Below are 18898 nucleotides of genomic sequence, written 5' to 3'. Positions count from 1 at the left end.
TTACGACTTCCCACAAAGCGGTACTACATTTTATCAACCGCCAAGGAATAACGTGAGAAAGTAAGCAAATATCACCAATGAACAAAAATACGTTTATGCCGCCAATGCATAAAGACTAAAACAATCTGGGGGTGTGGTTCGGTTTATTGAGAAGTCACCACACGAAGAGAATTAAGGGGACCCCAGAGCTGTAGTGTGGGGGCCATATGAAGGGCTTCAAGCCTGTGGCGTGAATGGGTCCTGTATATGGGGGCTGACACATGGGGCCTGGTGAGGCCCTGCTCTGGGGCTTCTTGTACCCAGACACTCCACGTACACGAACCTTTTGATCCTAGAACGTTCATGCGTGCAAATCACTGGCAGACACGAGAAAAGGTTCGCATGCCACTGCACTGCTGTGCGTGGAATTGAACGTTTCAATTTGCCCTGGCAGCCTCCCCGTAACTTCTGCTGGGAATGTCCGAAGGCATGACGTCCGCAATCAGGTTAATGCCAATGACCCATGTGACATCATTTGTAATAGCAGGTCCTTTAATGATTGAGCTTAAATACAAAAAGTGAAACTGTCTGTAACCAAACGATATTTTCCACCAGTTTGCAAAATTTCAACAGTTGCTATGTAATTATCATAAGTCAGTTTTCTGCCGCAAAATAATATTTCGAACCTCAAATGCGTCCTCGCTTGTTTACATCATCAACAACAGCCATGAGCTATCTACTGCTGAATGTAAGCCTCCCAAAGCCATGACTATCATTCTCGGTCTCGCACGACACAAATCTCACTAGCTCCTGCACGCAAGTTGATTGTATCCCTCCATCTCTGGTTAAATACAAGACATGAACACATATATACACTGCGTATCCTATTACGTGCCAATTTCCAGCTTAAATATGAGACTTCAAGTGTTTATCTAAATCACAGTTTTTTGTTTAATATTGCACTTTTGCTTCGAGGCATTGCCTAAACTTGTCATCATGTGTAAAGTAAAATCATAAAAATATAAAAACAATAAAATTATCACGACGTTTCGACTGCAACACAAGCATATGAATCCCTGCAGTCACGATAGCTTTAAATAAGAAAAAATGTGTAAAGTAGTTATTAAACACGGTCCCAATGAAGTCACAATCATCTGTTATCGTTTGCCACTGTCGGTGTGGAAATGATTTGGCAGATATCCAAAATAATACGGAACGTCGACATCAATGTCATTCAGATGCATATAATTTCAGTGGTTCTCTTTGTCACGAGTATTGTTACCCCCAAAGCCCGTAATCCAACTAACTGCCTTTCGCAAGAAAGCTAATCGTCTTCATTTTCTGTTTAGCACCCTTTTCTCCTTTCACCCTCGTGCACATGCGCAGGAGTGTGTTGATGCACGCGCGCGCACGCGTGTGTGTGTGTGCCTGTGGGTTTATACTTTATTTTAGAGTTGTTCACCAACGAGTGTCCCCAGGGCTTTTCAGAGCCCTTCGCCCCCACCCAACCCCTCAGAGGAAGTCACAAATGGGGCCTTTAAGCCAACAATTAACTTTAGCACCGAATGCCCCAACACTGTCCATGTGTTACGTAAAAGTCGCCGCCAATGTACTGAACCCACGTTACACATGGACTGGGAACTGCCCATTGGTTGGTGTGGCCTTGTTCGTTACTCAGGGACACCCAACGGCAGAATTGGCCTTGGACAGTTGTGAGTTTGTTCCCCGATCAGCAAGACTAATCCTACCTGGTTCAGGGCATTAACATCAGCACTGAGGAGGTGCCTATGAATAGCAATGATCACACCATCCCATAATAGCCGTAAGAGGTGATAATTAAGAGCAATTGTACCAGTTGCCTAACAAAGATATCTTTGTCCTTAAATATAAGGGGTGAGAAGGGGCATTTAAATTTGTGTTTTGCAAAAATACAGAAAGTCACGCTGACCCAGTGTTAGGCCTGGTTGGAAGTTATGCCTTTATTTACAAATTGTATAGTATTACATCGGTGCATGCCATCTCACATCTATATAATGAGCAGCTGTTTTGTCTGTTGGTTCTGAGAACTCCTAGACCACTCTGCCAATCCCATTAAATGAAGCATTGAGAGTTTGGTAAATGTTTTAATTTTGAAGAAAAACTAATCCCAAACAATTCCTCTTGTTGACCCGGTGCTCTTTGTCTGTGCCTCAGAGGTGCTGCCATTTGTGTCTGTGAGACATTGTGTGCATCACAAATGTAATGACTGTTTTTTTTTATGTGAAGCCTTTACCCTTTCTGGCATTAATACAGGAGGTGTTAAGATATTCAAACACGAAATAGACACCGACCACAAGGCATCAAGTGTGCATCAAGTCTGCATTAACCAAACAAATATGCGTTGATAGTGTTTGCACTGCCCTTGAAAGTGATTGGCCTACACCAGATACAACTTCTTGCGTTTGTATCATCAGTGATAGACAAAAGACCTCCAAAGTCAAACAGTACAAAGACAATGCAAACACCAAGGCATTAAAAGGGTAAGGCCCTTTTTATCATTCAGTATATTGATGCTGGCAAAAGGATCCCAGAGATACATTCTTACTACTGTTGAAATCACACCACTGGATGGCTACAATAGTTTCCTGTAGCTCTTTTGCAACTGTTACATTTGTCTCCAGAACCTACCTTTAAACATTATTGTGCCAGACATTGTGTTATCAAGGTGATATTATTATTACACGACAATTGTTATGGGGTGCCCCGGTGGTGGGATGTTATCTGCCTCGCCTAGTATACAGCAGTTCATGGGTTCGATCCCAATCCTGACGCCTGTATATTTGCATGATCGCCCCGTAGTCGCATTTATAAACATGCGTTTAGAGTATTTGGCTGTGATAAATGTCCACGTGATAAGCCACCTCCTTGAGCTTTCATTTGTGGCCAGGTCGCCTCTGAAAAATATCTATATAGCTCAGTGGGCTTTACCTGGTAAAACACATCAATTAGTTTATAGTTATTGTTTCGATGTGTAATTTTAAATTAATCAAATTAAATCCACCAAATCACCGTGGGGTGAATAAACCCCCTCCATGAATCTATTTCCCTTGGATTTTAACGAGCTGCCCACTCACATTATTTATAACCTCTAAACCAAAAATGTTTTGACTGGCCTTCATTCTTGCATATATATGAGTGTTGCCATCTGATGGCATGGATATTTAAATTAACTTTCGTACATTTCTTCAATGTCTCGTAACTAGGACCATAGTTCAACGTTCACTCATGGAGAATAATAAATAAAAAAAATAACGACAGAGATACGTGTGCCTGACTCTCGTGGCCCCGGGATTGTTGGCTGAGGCTACCATCATTGAGTCCACGAAAACCCCCTGCTACAAGTCCCCAGAGCCAGCCTTGGCTGGGCTCTCCAGCCATCCCACATGCCTGTGACGCCTTCTCAATCAGTGGATAAGTATCGTTCATCGTAGTCATGCTCAAAACCCCAACCGTATTCATAATAACAACAACACAAATATGGAGTGCGATGTCAGCAATATCACAATGCCGTGTTGTTATCCGTTATGCCAGGCGTTGTTCATTGACTCGGTTATTGGCATCTGTTTTAGATAATACAACCCTGAGGTCACTTTGCACAGGCCTGGTCGCGCTTTCAGGAACTTAAACTTTAAAACACACCCAACCCGTCCCACGAAGAGAAGGTCCTGTGTTGCTCAGCGATCCACTATGTCGGTTTTCAGTGTCTCATAAAAAAAAAACATTCTAATGACCCTATTATGTAGCTGTTTACAAAATACCGCGTTACAAAGAAGCAAGCTGTTCTTACTCTTTGGTTCTTTCGGTAAACGTCGCGTAGTTGAAATAAAATGAAATCAAACAAATCACGACGTTTCGATCGCAACACAGGCGGTCGGCATCGGGCAAAGGAGTCAGCCTACGTGATGACTTTACCGTAAGAACCAAAGAGTATGGATTCCTAGCAGTCGTGAAAGCTTCAAATCAAGCTGTTCTCATTATCCCTCACGTAGTTATGAAAACAAAGCTTGAGTTGACCGGCAGGCCTTAGGCGCAGATGCTGTGTGCATTTACAATTAGATTCCATAGAAAACCAAAGTGTTTTGTATTGTATTGGAAGGGCCTGATGTTGAGCGATCGCGGAGGCTAAGCAGCCGTGAAGCTGGTTCAGGCTTGATGATCACCGGTACAAGCCAGATGAAGAAAATGCATGACCAACGAACCCCTTTTGGGTCTCAAGATCGGTCTTTCGAGATCAGGGTCATGAACGTTCTAATTGCTTCTTCCTCGGCAGTAAGTTTATCCTGATATCTGGAGTCCCAGCGCAGCATATCTGATACAACGGCCTAACCCTCCGAGTCTCTTGGCTGCCAATCTCTCTACGCTGCTAAGGTCACGCAAAAAGGGGTCACTTTGGCAATGTGACATCGAGGTTTCCCCCCCCCCCCCTTCCTTTAAACAGCTGCATCAATAGTTTCTTTCTTTGAAAAACTAAATGTTGAAAGTATTTTATTTTTCTGCTCTGTACTTTTTTCATTTGCCATTACTGCCATCCTGCCACTCGAACTCGTGCGGAGGAGTTGTTTTGAAATAAACCTTTGATGAGCACAGAGTTCACACTCGTTAAACCCACCGCAGGACTGTAAATGATTTTAATGCATTCAATGAAGAATGGAAGAAGAAAAAAAACACCTTTGACCAATTTACTGAGACTGACATTATTCGAAGGGGTTTCAAAATTAGAATATACGATCTCCATGTGGCACACGGATCGAGGTAGCGTTTGTTGATCGTGCGCACGTACACCAGGCGCACGCGTTTTGGCTGTTGAATTTCATCGGCGAGATGCAGCTGTCTTGGGGACCAAACCAAAACTTTCCGTGACATCTGTATACACACTGCAGGGCTGCGCACAGTGGGAAACCTGCAATTATGAGTGTGTTCGGCCACTTTTCCATTGCACCACCATACATGGGAAAACGTCAACACAGCCCGGTCCGTTGTGTGTTGCCGAGGTCACGTCTCTGTACGACGACGATGGGTGACCGGGCCTCTTCTCTTAAGCCCCCACCGCCCCCCCAGGCTGTGGAATGCACTTCGACTGGGCCTTCGCTCTGCTACCTGCCCCCACCCCCCCATCTCGTTTTATTCTCTGATTAGCACGCTTGGCTACATACGGTACGAAAGAAGTTCAACATACATACACTGACCCACTCACTGACCCACTCCAGGTTGGCTACGTACGGTGCAAAAGAAGTTCAACATACATACACTGACCCACTCACTGACCCACTCACGGTTGGCGACATACGGTACGACAGAAGTTCAACATGCATACAGTGACCCACTCACTGACCCACTCACGGTTGGCTACGTACGGTGCGAAAGAAGTTCAACATACACTCACTGATCCACTCACGGTTGGCTACGTACGGTGCGAAAGAAGTTCAACATACATACACACAAATTGCACCTCGAGACGCAACTTGTTTTGAAGGGTTTTTTCTATTTCTTGAATCTTTTGTTTTTGGGGTTGTTTTTTTTAATTGGAGTGAGCCTGCATGGGTACGTGTGTTTGTACAGCACCTTGTGATCTCCGGGTAGATAGTTTGTAAATATATATAAATATGTATATATTTTTTTCTCATTCTTTAGAATTTTCTAATGTTAAGTTGAGTTTGCGTTTTAATGCGATGGCGCTTTGAGTGGTAGATTTGTGCCTTCACTTGACTTGAAAGGTGCTTTAGAAGTGTAAATTATTATAATTTTCGTATTTGCTATGGAATTTTCACCTTCGTTCAGCGTGGTTGGCTGCGTAAGTTCAACATACGTACATGCAGGCAAAATATAACCCAACAAATATGTGCGTATATATTGTAGCTGGGTGACGGTGCCATGATTCTGAGCCAGCAATTTTGACATGTCAGGATTCAGTACGGCGTTATTCATCGGAGTGAAAAAAGGGTCCCATTGTATCGTGATTTGGATGACTTCATTACAGGCGTTAAGGGATGGCACACAAAATTCACCGTAAATTGATACGTGAACTCGATTTAGCAGCAGCCAAAGTTGAACATTTAAAATAACAGCAACCGTAACAATTGTACTCTCGCCTTCAGAACAAAGTGTATGTGTGGATATGGAGAGCGGTTATAAGCTTGTGCCGGAGGCCCCGGGGGGCCAGGCGTCTATGACGTCTCCTGGCCAAACCCCAATTGGCGGAGCCAGGAGATTGAATATCTACCCTCGGGGCTCCTCCAGAAACAACGAAAAACCACTACGGATGGCCACGTGGAATGTTCGAACGCTCACTGCGGAGGAGAGGCTGCCACTCCTCTGTCAGGAGCTGGACCGGTACCGCCTGGATCTATGTGGCATTCAGGAGGTCCGGTGGACCGGCTCTGGCTCCTGCCACCATGAGGGGTGGACAGTCCTCTACTCGGGGCAGCAGACTGCCAAACAACAGGGTGTGGCTCTTCTTTTGAACAAAAGAATGAAGGGGGCGTGGGAGCGTGGTGGTGAGGTGTGGGAAGCTGTAAGCCCCAGGCTACTTTGGGCTCGCCTTCCCATCAACCGGAGGCGAGGAATGGTGGTCGTGGTTACTGATGCCCCCACCGAAGATGAACATCCGTGGAGGGATGCAGGCAAAGCCGATGAGTCAGATGCCTTCTATGACCTCCTGTCACAGGTGCTGGTTAAAGTGGCCCCTCGGGAGAGAGTCATCATGTTGGGTGACTTCAATGCCCGAGTTGGTCATGATACTGGCACCTGGTCTGGAGTGATTGGAGGGCATGGGCCAGATCAGCTCAATAACAACTGTAGGAGGCTGCTAGAATTTTGTGCAGCCCATGGGCTTGTAATTACCAACACGCTGTTCCGGCATCGGCGCATCCACACAACATCATGTATGCATGCCGGGTCCAAGCAAGAACATCTGCTGGACTACATAGTGACGGACCATCGGATGCGAGCCCATGTCCTTGACACCAGGACCTACCGTGGAGCTGATCTGCCCTCTGACCATCGACTAGTCATCTGTAAGATGCGCCCGCCATTCTTCCACTCCGGTGGTGGGTGTACACCCAGGACCCCATTCCAACCTAAAGTGGCCTGGTCTCAGTTATCTGATGAAAGTTGCAAGCGAGAATTTCATCATCGCTTGCGGCTGGGATTGGCATCGTCCCCGACTCCTCCTGATGTCGAGGGTAAATGGGCGAGGTTTAGGACTGTGACTCATGCAGCTGCAATGGCTGCGTTGGATACGCGGTCCAGACCTCCCCAGAGACCCTGGCTGACAGAGGAGGTGTTCAGGATGGTTGAGAGAAAGCGACAGGCCCACTGTCATCGGCTACAGAATCCCACGTCAGAGAATGAGGAAGCTTACTGCAGCCTTCGCTCAGAGGTTCGGAGAGCCGTGAGGCGCTGCAAGGATGGGTGGTGGTCGCGGGTTGCTGAGGAGATGGAGTCTGCCTCAGTGGCCCGTGATCACAAATCTCTATTTAACTCCATCAAAAAAGTAATCTGCAGCGCCACACCTATTACCATCATTAGGGGAAAAAACGGTGACCCAATCTCCGACCCCCAGGAACAGGTTTGCAGATTTGCTGAGCATTTCTGTGAGGTCCTGGGGGAGGGAAAATCCCTCAGCCAGGAAAACATCGTGGCACAAAGTGAGGATGACCCTGCTGAGGCTGTGGTGCCTCAAATATTGGAAGAAGTCACCCCGTGTGAGTGGCTGGCTGAGGTGCCATCTGTTGAGGAAGTATTGAAGGCGATCCGGAGTCTGAGACCAGGAAAGGCAGCGGGCAGAGATGATCTCCCAAGCGAAATGTTGAGGGAGGGCGGCGTTTGTGCACAGACTGCCCTATATGACATCATAACAACAGTCTGGATCACTGGACGGGTTCCGCAGTGTGCCGGGAAAGGTCCTGGCAAGGATTATTCAACATCGCCTTGCCAGGCACGCTGAGGAGAGGCTTGCAGAGCCCCAATGCGGTTTCAGGAAAGGGCGGTCCTGCACAGATGCCATATTTTTTGTCCGTCTGCTACAGCAGAGGTGTAGGGAATTCCAACAAGACCTACATCTCTGCTTTATTGACCTGGTCAAGGCCTATGATACCATCAGTAGGCCTGGGCTCTGGGTTGTTCTTCGTGCTTTTGGAGTACCTGACCCTCTGCTCACGATCATTAAGGACCTTCATGATGGTGAGTGGGCCCGGGTAAAACTACGTGGCCGGGAGTCAGAGCCATTCCCTGTACACCTTGGGGTGCGACAGGGATGTCCTCTGGCTCCCACATTATTTAACATCTATTTTGACCACGTAGTTCGTGAAGCCTTCAATAGCTGTACCGGGGGAATCTCCATATGGTACAGATATAATGGGAGGCTGATCGATGCCCGGGTGCGGTCAAGGGATGGCTCCCTATTGCTCAACCACGTTATGTATGCTGATGATTTGGTAATAGCTGCTCATTCAGAGGAGGAGTTGGAGACGCTGCTGCTGAGACTGGAGCGTGCCACTAAGAGGTGGGGCCTTACCATCAGCCCCACCAAAACTAAGCAACTGCCTGGGTATTTTGTACCATCGGACACTCCACCCCCACAACTCCCAATCGGTGATGGGGCAGTTGTGGAGAGAGTGGAGAGTTTCCCATAGCTGGGCAGTGTGCTTATGACTGGCTCCAGTTTAACAGCAGAGGTCTCACTCCGAATCAGTGAAGCGGCAATATCTTTTCATCGGTTGCGTAACGCTGTGTGGAAGCTACTTGGTTTGTCGCTCCGCACTAAGCTTCAGGTCTTCTCGGCCACGGTCATTCCCTCCCTTCTCTATGCTTGCGAAACGTGGACCCCCTAATGGAACATCTTTGCCGGTTAGAAACATTTAGGCTGGCCTGCCTACGATCCATCCTGGGCTTAACCAGACTGGATTGTGTGAGGAGCTCACAAATCCTTGAAAGATTTGGGCAAGGTCCCATCGGTGAGCTCCTCCGGCGGGGAAGGCTGCGATGGCTGGGTCATGTAGCCCGCATGCCCAGCCAACGCATGCCGAAACAGCTTTTGTTCGGCCGGATTGAGGGGGCTAAGCGGGCGCGGCACGGGCTAGAGAAGAGATGGAGTGATGTGGTACAGGAGGACGTGGAGCTGAGTGGACTTGCCGATGACTGGTACCAGCGGTGTCAAGATCGGCCTCTGTGGAGGAGGCTCGTGAAGGACGCTACTGGGCAGTTGGAGGCAGTCGCCCTCCAACAACACCGGAGGGCGGAGGAGCGACGCTCACAACAACGAGCGGAGCGCCGGGTGGCTAAAGCACAGCAGGTTGGCACAGTAGGGGGCACAGGTGGTGCATCAGCCAGTCATCTCAGTCAGTCGACCCGTGGCACCTGGGTCTGCCCCGTGACCTCCTGCCAGCGGGCGTTCGACACTTCACGTGGCCTCAGGGTGCACATAGCCTGGCACAAGCGTCGTGGTGACATCACCGCCACTTAGTGGCGAATGGCGGTTGTTGTTGTTGATGGAGAGCGGTAGTGTTGCTGTTAGCACGCTTCACTACGATCCCGACGATCCGAGTTCGATTTCTGCTCACTGCCAACACCAGTGACGATTATCTGAACCGGTCCTGGGCCTCCCCTAGGACGATGCAGGCTCAAATGAGTACCATGTGTGGTGTGTAGTAAACATCGCCGCTAAGGGAGACAAAGGCGGCCGGGCGTGGTGTTAGCCACCCACCCTCTCGTGTGCCGTACAGACCTTCAAAGGTGCTCGCTAACCACACTTGTCCCTGTTACAGGCTATACAGGGAATCCTTGTCTTTGTGGATATTAGATTATGATAAATCTTGACCTAAAGCTTTCGTGACTGCTGGAATTCATTTTCACGTAGATAGGTTAAAAGAAACCTATCTACGTGACTTTACCGAAAGACCCAAGAATATAGATGATGATACTTTTCAAAAGTATACAAATTGTTTAGTGATGTTACTTTGGCAGTGGTGCACAAGTAAAATAAACAAATATTCAACAAGTTCATCGATAACACTGTTATGATGAAGCGCCTTTGTCCCAAATGTCTCCATTGTTATATATATATATCCTTTATGAATAATTATAATCATTGCAATAATTACCTGGGCTAACTTTACCTGACTTAACCTTGAAAACGGTTTTACTTGACAATCTATGTTGAGAATTACTTTTGAGTATAATTATTATCGAGAGGAAACCAGAGTGCCTGGAGAAATCCCACACTTGCAAAGGTAAAACACTAAAACGTCACACACATAGCCTGCCCAAAAAACAGCTTGCTGTACCATCTCCTAGAATTCAGCACAGCAGATGGACAGGTGTCTAACCTACACAGAACTGCTCCGTCCCTGTATCACTCAACAACCTCACGTCGTTTAGACGGAGTGCTGTTGCCAATTACATCTGGTAAGTCGACGGAATTTAACAAGCCGGAATGCAGATGAGACCCAGGAGGTCAAAACCAGTCCAGAGTTTGCTTACTTATTACACCGATGCTGTTTGTCTACTTTGGTCTAAACAGCCAATAGGCCGATGACTTAAAATACATTTTATCTGAAATGTGGAGTCACAGAAGGGAGGTCTGTATCTATACATATATATGACTGCCCGTGATGCTATTTGGGCACACATGTAGGATGGACAACAAAAGTAACAATTTAAAGTGTTGTTTGGTAAAATTGTAGGAGATTGGTGAGATGGGTGCCAGAAGGATGAGGCACCACTTGAGCACATTGGTACAAGGCCGCAGGAAAGTGGAAACGAATGACGAAATGTGCCGTGGACACCTACTGGCCTATCTGACCATGATGCTGCTGCTGCTGCTGACGCTGCACAACAACGCAGAATGAGTTTTACACATCCGTGTCGCCAGGACTACCATGGCCAGCACGCCCGTCTGTGCGGCCTTGCGGCAACGAAAAGGGGTTCGGCTTGTTTCACGCGGTTGGGGGGGGGGTGAAGAGGAGGAGGAGGGTCCCTTTCACCTGCGGCCGCCGTCGAACGACAAGCAAGAGCAGACGGTGCAGGTGCTGCGTGTCCGAGGGGCTGAGGCGGTCCAGCAGCGCCAGCAGCGCCGGGATCCGCACGTCCAGAGGGGAGGGGCGCGCCTCGTACACCTGGGGCAGCACGCGCAGCAGCGCCAGGTTGCCTGCAGGGAGCGGCGAACAGGGAAGGCGTCGACTCGGAATGTTAAAGGAGCGAAAAAGCCTCTTCTCTTCCTGTGCCCATCTCCTGTTGACGGCACTGAGCGAGTGATGGAAATTCCCCGATTTTAGCCAGAGGACAGCAGCCGATGATGGGCTGCGTCAGCCTGCAACCAGGATCGTATTGATTTGCGAAGCCACTCGCTGTCCCTGCTGAGCCATCTGGTCGAAAACAAATACAGATATATCACAATAATAATGATCTAAGGAGAGGAGTGGTGGTGCAGTGGTTAGCGCACACCTTTGAAAGACTTCTGGTACCCAGCTTGTTTTCCGTGTGTAATCATTTTTTGTATTTACCCAAGGTGATTGACATGAATTGACAACTGGGCAGGAAAAGGCTATAATACTATTCCTCGTTTTAAGATAAATATTTGAGAATTAAAGAGTTAATTATCACGAGGTTAGAGTCAGCTGATATGTTGGTAGGGTTTTTTTTTTCAAAGAAACCTCCCAGGTTTAGATAAATACATTAGTTCCTTTATTTAATCATGAGTGAGAGCTTATTGGAGACACACTATAGCCTTCTCCGTGAGAAAAACATAGTTATCCATCAATTCTATTATTAAAAGTGTTGGAGGGGGGGGGTGAATTGACATCGAGAAACCGTATATCCTTTATTTTTTGTTGCAAAACAGCATTCATCCATCCATCATTAGCAGTGAATGGGAAAACTGATACCTAAGGCCACAATAACCAAAGGCATAAAGACCGCCCCCCCCCCCCCCCGTGATGTGGTGATCTCAAGTATTGCTAATTGCAGGTGTATGTCACCCTTTTCCATGAGATATTATTTTCCTTCATGAGCCAATAAGTGTACCTACAGCTTAGGCATTAAAAACATGTCACCCGTGACAAGCTCAGATCTCAATAACTCGAATAATGAAGTATTCGTTTAGAAAATTAAAAAAGAGAACGTTAAATGAGCTAAACAACTGCTCCTTAGTGCTACCAGATATAACGCATACATTTTAGTGACATCCATAAAGCAGTTTTAAAAGGAATTCCTGAGCAATAAACCTTCAGCCTGGGCCACGCGCTGGATAATGTTTGAAACGTGCACGACGTAGGGGGGGGTAATCTTAAATTTCACGGCGTGTTTTCAATTTAGCCACTTCTGCTGGAGAGAACGGCCGTGCGGAATCAAAACATGCCTTTACGTCACCGGCCACAACATCTCCACGGGCCCCTGAGAGATACTGAAACAATATCGCACCAGAAGGACCTACGATTCTCCTACTCCAACTCATTTCATATTTCATCTGAAAAGCAACCGGCGAAAATGTACAGCTGTACGTTGAGTCGGGGAAATCCATTCCATGGCATCGGGAGTTACTTCAACGCGCAGCGTCCGTACCGCCTGCGTCAGCATATGATGGGCAGCGGTGGGTTACGCGATGAGCAGATTTGCACTTCACCGCACTCACAATGGGGCCACTCTTTCATTATAAACCCTTCTGTGAAGGAATTAGCCGCACCTGCCCTGCGTTGTCCATACACGTTTGAGCGTGAGCCAATTGCCCTCACCGCAGGCCTGAAAGCCAGCTCGCTCCCTGCGTCGGATCTTTCGATTAGTCGCTTGTTGCGGAACATCGCAGGCCGTCGAGATTTTGAGCCACCCATCGCCGACGACGCCCTTCCTTTGTCAGAAAAGTGTCTCTCCGCGCGAGTCCAGAAAAAAATATGGTTGTGGGGCCTTAGCTGGCTCGGCGGTGCAGATTTGACGTCCCGGTGGTAGTTGTCGGTTGGTTGGCCAGGATCTTGTTGTGCTCCCAGATTACGGTGGCATTTCGCCTCACGTTCTAAAGTTGGGCCTTCACTCCCCTGGGCATACTTAACATGAAGCCATCTTTATAATGTCATAATAATGAGAGAAACAATCATCATAATAATCGGCTCTTTGTCAGTCCACTGTTTGACGAAGCGTCAGTCCAGATATCACTCGAAACTCGTTGATGGCTTCCCCATGCTGCATTGGACATGGGGGTTGTCCTTGACCATACTTCACCACACCGGCGATTGGGGGTTGATGAAAGGGGGACCCAGAACAGGCTCCGATATCTCTCGCGAATTATGTCACCACTCGCCGTGGCCGGCAATCAAATGCAGGCCCGTGGGTTCATAGGGCAGTGTGCTAACACGCCACAGTGTGCAAACCACCGCACCACCGCTTCCTTCCAAAGCCGCCATATGTAGCATTAAATGAAAAGCAGCATAGCTTAGGCTTCTTGTAGTCACGTATATAAACATCATGGATAGTCTAGAATCCTCAGCAAGAGCAACACACGTGCAGGAATAATAAATACAAAGATCCTCTTTGAAGGCCTACTTACACAAAAGGTAGTAAGTTGCTGTCAGCAAGAACTTATTACAACTGCTTTAGCACGCGGTGAGATTGTTGAGACAGCGCGGTATCTGATATCGCGTTTACTGCATCACAGAACCCGGCACAAAAGCATACGTAGCTCACTTTTAAAGGTGAACCAGCATTAAGGTTTATCATAGCGCAGGCACAACTTATGCTCATTTCTAGAGGTATACTCGGCTACGAATGGTACTTATCTTTCTCAGGTTGCATTTTCCACTTACGTGCATTACCTACATTTAGCCAGACATCCAGGCGAAACTAAACTTCTCATTACACCAGGTAAGGCCCACTGCGCTATATACTGTAGCTCTTTTTTCAGAAGCGGCCACAAATGGTAGCTCAACAAAGTGACTTGTCACGTGGAAATTTATAGCAGCCGAATACTCTGAACGCATATTTATAAATGTGGAGGGAAAAACCGAAGGACCCGGAAAAAAAAATCCATGCGACCCAGGGGAGAGAGACATGCAAACTCCAAATATACAGGCATCAGGGTCAGGATCGAACCCACGATCTCCTCCATACCCGGCGAGGTCGTTTACATCTTGCCATCGCAACGTTACCCAGGAATGATGGGGTCGTCGCACAGGGCTCTGATACTGGTAGGGTCTCACGTGTCTTCTCGCAGCAAGAGGAATCTAGGTTCAATTCCTGACTCGGGCACCTATCTGTGTGGCGTTTGTACAATCTCCCTCAGTTCTGCATGAGTTCCCTCCGTGTTCTCTGGTTTCCTCCCAGAGCAAAAAAAACATTGAGTGTAATTCGTGTAGGCCAACCCTTCCCAATGCAGGACCCTCGTGGAAAATATTAATTAGACTCAGTGTGACTTTTCTGAGTAAACCGGTGTGTTTTTTAAGCTATATGTTGAGTTCCACAGGAATGGAATTACAGCATGGCATACAGAACACGATACATTGATGGCAAAATTTAACACAATCATTCAGTTGATTTTTTTTTTATCCCGGGAAGTGATGGAACAGTGGTTAGCTCACTGGACTATGAACTCAAATCTGACGGTTAATACTATTTGTCCATTTACATACATGTTACTTGTGTCATGTTCAAACACAGCAGGTGGTTGGTGTGTTCACGTAAAATAGCCCATGTTACCACCGTTCCTGACATATTTGCGTTGTTGTCAAAATTCCCTAACCATAGAATATTTTAACTCTCCCGATAACATGGGGTGCTCATTAGATGCATATCGCAACTGGATGTCATCACATTAAGGATGTGTTCTTTAAAAAAAAAAATCTGTTTTAATAATTCCTATGCATTCATGTCTGTTGGTAAACGAGCACATCAAGCAATAGTGTTGCCAAAGTAAGCGTTCTATTGCTTTCATCTTTGTGTTGATTTAAATGCATCCATTTATTTATTTATTTACTTTCCCCCAATACATTTATTCCAAGTGTTGGATACAAATTTTTAATCTTTCTGAGATTATTGAAAAGCATGCCTCGCAAAGCCACTCCGCTTTTATCTTTTAAACAAGCATGCGGCTTGCTGTTATTGTAAGAGTTATTTTCAGGGCTTCACGTGGAATAACAAACATTGTTTTCAGTAGAATCTTTTTTAACGATGATTAATAGCTGGTCGACGAGATAAAATATCAGCGCTACGATGCAGCATGTGACGCACTTAAAAAGTTGCCAGCCAGCTAAGAGTGGTAAACGAAATGCAGTTGTGCCATCATTTCGCACGGATGTATTTTAGTTATTTCGTAATAAATTAGGAGGGCTATGAAAATACCGTGCCCGCCGTTTTGGAAAATAAAACTTTTCTGCGCGCATAACAGCAAGGGACATTAAATTGTCAAAATGCTGAGTTGTGGTGCTCCCGAGTCGGCAAAAAATGTTTTGGTGATTTGTAAATTAGTGTCGGTAATGCCATTCACGCACACACAGCTTTCATCTCACCAGCTTTTAGAAAGATAGTAACAATAATAGGGTTTTTTCCCCTTTTTTCTGGCAACAAAACTGAAACCTTTTTACGAGGATTCATGTCTGCATTAACCACAATACCTGCAGTCAAAATGCAAACAAAATACACACTATGATAATATGATGCATTGTCCTTGAAACTGATTGGTCCACACCAAGGAACGGCTTTCTTTTGAGCCAAAAGGCGTCATCTGGTCGAGCACCAATTGGGTCGAGGCTCAAAAGAAAGCCGCCCCTTGGTGTGGACCAATCAGTTTCAAGGACAATGCATATATTATCATAGTATGTTTTTTGTTTGCATTTTGACTGCAGGTATTGTGGTTAATGCAGTAAACATGAATCCTTGTAAAAAGGTTTCAGTTTTGTTGCCAAAAAAAAGGGGAAAACCCCTATTATTACATTTTGGTACTGGCAAAGAAGGTCTAATGATAAAGATAGTAACACTTTGCGAAGAATAAGCCGCACTATCATGCGGTTCACGTGCAGCCTATACAGCCGTGTAAACTAACCGTTTCCAATTGTTTATAAATGACACAACAAGCATTAGACACAAAGTTGAACACAAATATTACCCTTGTTCATTCTGATAGACTTGGCGTTTTCCCACTAGTGTTTTTTTTGCTGTTTAAATTGATGATGACAACAGTGTAGAGTTTTCATGTAATATCAACGTAACATTTTCGCAGATGGTCAAATATTTAATGTGTTTGTATTTACAGTAAGGGAAAAAAGTATTTGATCCCCTGTGATTTTGTACGTTAGACCACTGACGAAGAAATGATCAGTCTATAATTTTAATGGTAGGTTTATTTGAACATAGAGAGACATAATAACAACAACAAAATCCATAAAAACGCATGTCAAAAATGTTATGAATTGATTTGCATTTTAATGAGGGAAATAAGTATTTGACCCCACTGCAAAACATGACTTAGTACTTGGTGGCAAAACCCTTGTTGGCAATCACAGAGGTCAGACGTTTCTTGTAGTTGGCCACCAGGTTTGCACACATCTCAGGAGGGATTTTGTCCCACTCCTCTTTGCAGATCTTCTCCAAGTCATTAAGGTTTCTAGGCTGACGTTTGGCAATTCGAATCTTCAGCTCCCTCCACAGATTTTATATGCGATTAAGGTCTGGAAACTGGCTAGGCCACTCCAGGACCTTAATGTGCTTCTTCTTGAGCCATTCCTTTGTTGCCTTGGCCGTGTGTTTTGGGTCATTGTCATGCTGGAATACCCATCGACGACCCATTTTCAATGCCCTGGCTGAGGGAAGGAGGTTCTCACCCAAGATTTGACGGTACATGGCCCCGTCCATCGTCCCTTTGCTGCGATGAAGTTTTCCTGTCCCCTTAGCAGAAAAACACCCCCAAAGCATAATGTTTCCACCTCCATGTTTGACGGTGGGGATGGTGTTCTTGGGGTCATAGGCAGCATTCCTTATCCTCCAAACACGGGGAGTTGAGTTGATGCCAAAGAGCTCCATTTTGGTCTCATCTGACCACAACACTTTCACCCAGTTGTCCTCTGAATCATTCAGATGTTCATTGGCAAACTTCAGACGGGCATGTATATGTGCTTTCTTGAGCAGGGGGACCTTGCAGGCGCTGCAGGATTTCAGTCCTTCACGGCGTAGTGTGTTACCAATTGTTTTCTTGGTGACTATGGTCCCAGCTGCCTTGAGATCATTGACAAGATCCTCCCGTGTAGTTCTGGGCTGATTCCTCACCGTTCTCATGATCATTGCAACTCCACGAGGTGAGATCTTGCATGGAGCTTCAGGCCGAGGGAGATTGACAGTTCTTTTGTGTTTCTTCCATTTGCGAATAATCGCACCAACTGTTGTCACCTTCTCACCAAGCTGCTTGGCAATGGTCTTGTAGCCCATTCCAGCCTTGTGTAGGTCTACAATCTTGTCCCTGACATCCTTGGAGAGCTCTTCGGTCTTGGCCATGGTGGAGAGTTTGGAATCTGATTAATTGATTGCTTCTGTGGACAGGTGTCTTTTATACAGGTAACAAGCTGAGATTAGGAGCACTCCCTTTAAGAGGGTGCTCCTAATCTCAGCTCGTTACCTGTATAAAAGACACCTGGGAGCCAGAAATCTTTCTGATTGAGAGGGGGTCAAATACTTATTTCCCTCATTAAAATGCAAATCAATTTATAAAAATTTTGACATGCGTTTTTTCTGGATTTTTTGTTGTTATTCTGTCTCTCACTGTTCAAATAAACCTACCATTAAATTTTTAGACTGATCATTTCTTTATCAGTGGGCAGACGTGCAAAATCAGCAGGGGATCAAATACTTTTTTCCCTCACTGTACCTACGTCGCAATAAAAACTGGATTGGGTATTTATAATCGTGACTTACATTTCTAGCGTTTAAATAAAAAACTATAAACTAAAAACTTATTTTTATTTTACCAGGTAAGGCCCGCCGAACTATACAGCTCGTTTTCAGAAGCGTCCTGGCCACACATGATAGCTCAACGAAGTTGCTTATCATGTGGAAATGTATAGCAGCAAAATAGTCTAAACGCGTGTTGCTTCGAAATGTGGAGGGGAAATTCTAGATTTGAAGCTTTCGTGACTGCAAGGATTCATAACCTTTGTTTTTTTCGGTAAAGTCACGTAGTTAAAATGAATGAAAACAACTAAATTAAATCACGACGTTTCGGAAGCAACACACTTTGTGTTACCTCCGAAACGTCGTGATTTAATTTAGTTATCATTTATTTTACCTACGTGACTTTACCAAAAAAAACAAAGAGTATGGAGGGGAAAACCGGAGGACCCGGAGAGAAATCCACGGGACCGTGGGGGAGAACATACAAACTCCAAATATGCAACGGGCATCAGGGTCGGGATCGAACCCACGTCATCCTGCATACCAGACGAGGCAAATAACATTTTGCCACCGCGGCACCCAAATGGAACACGGTTTGTGTGGATCTGGTATTGGATGCCCCCGTTCAATAGCACGCACTGACCAGCATGTTCAAGTTTATAAAAACAACCCACATGCCCAACTAGGCAAGGCCTTCATCCAGCAGTAACTTAACAAAGGGCTGAATTATATTTGTTACTCCTGTACTATTTTATTAAATGATAAAGGATGTAATACGTCTCGGAGGCGTCGTCCACCGCGGAGATGGAGCATTGAAATCAGACGGATCATCACATTGTGAGACCATGAGAGATAGTGACGGGCTTGGGGAGGCCTTCATGCAACAGTGGATAGATCATGTCCAATGATTATGATGATTAATGAGTGAAGCTGTGTCAAACATCTCAACATTTCATGAACGTATCTTACTTGGATCTCATTATACGCGTCGAATAGAACATTTTCAATGCAAATTTAAAGG

General features: G+C 45.9%; 1 protein-coding gene across 5 annotated transcripts in view; it reads right to left on the bottom strand.

Moving 5' to 3' along the window:
* VEPH1 (ventricular zone expressed PH domain containing 1) overlaps positions 1 to 18898 on the bottom strand; it is a 176138-nt gene that overhangs the window by 70887 nt on the left and 86353 nt on the right. For all 5 annotated transcript variants that reach the window (XM_032962312.2, XM_032962309.2, XM_032962313.2 and 2 more), the window contains one exon: positions 11001 to 11164. In XM_032962312.2, coding sequence (XP_032818203.2) covers positions 11001 to 11164 — 164 coding nt within the window. The remainder of the gene's footprint in view (positions 1 to 11000; positions 11165 to 18898) is intronic.

The sequence above is a fragment of the Petromyzon marinus genome, chromosome 28 (assembly GCF_048934315.1).
Source record: "Petromyzon marinus isolate PM22_M1 ecotype Great Lakes invasive population chromosome 28, UKy_Petmar_22M1.pri1.0, whole genome shotgun sequence".
NCBI lineage: Eukaryota > Metazoa > Chordata > Hyperoartia > Petromyzontiformes > Petromyzontidae > Petromyzon > Petromyzon marinus.
The sequence above is the reverse complement of the archived record's forward strand: the minus strand, read 5'-3'. Positions and strand labels throughout refer to the sequence as shown.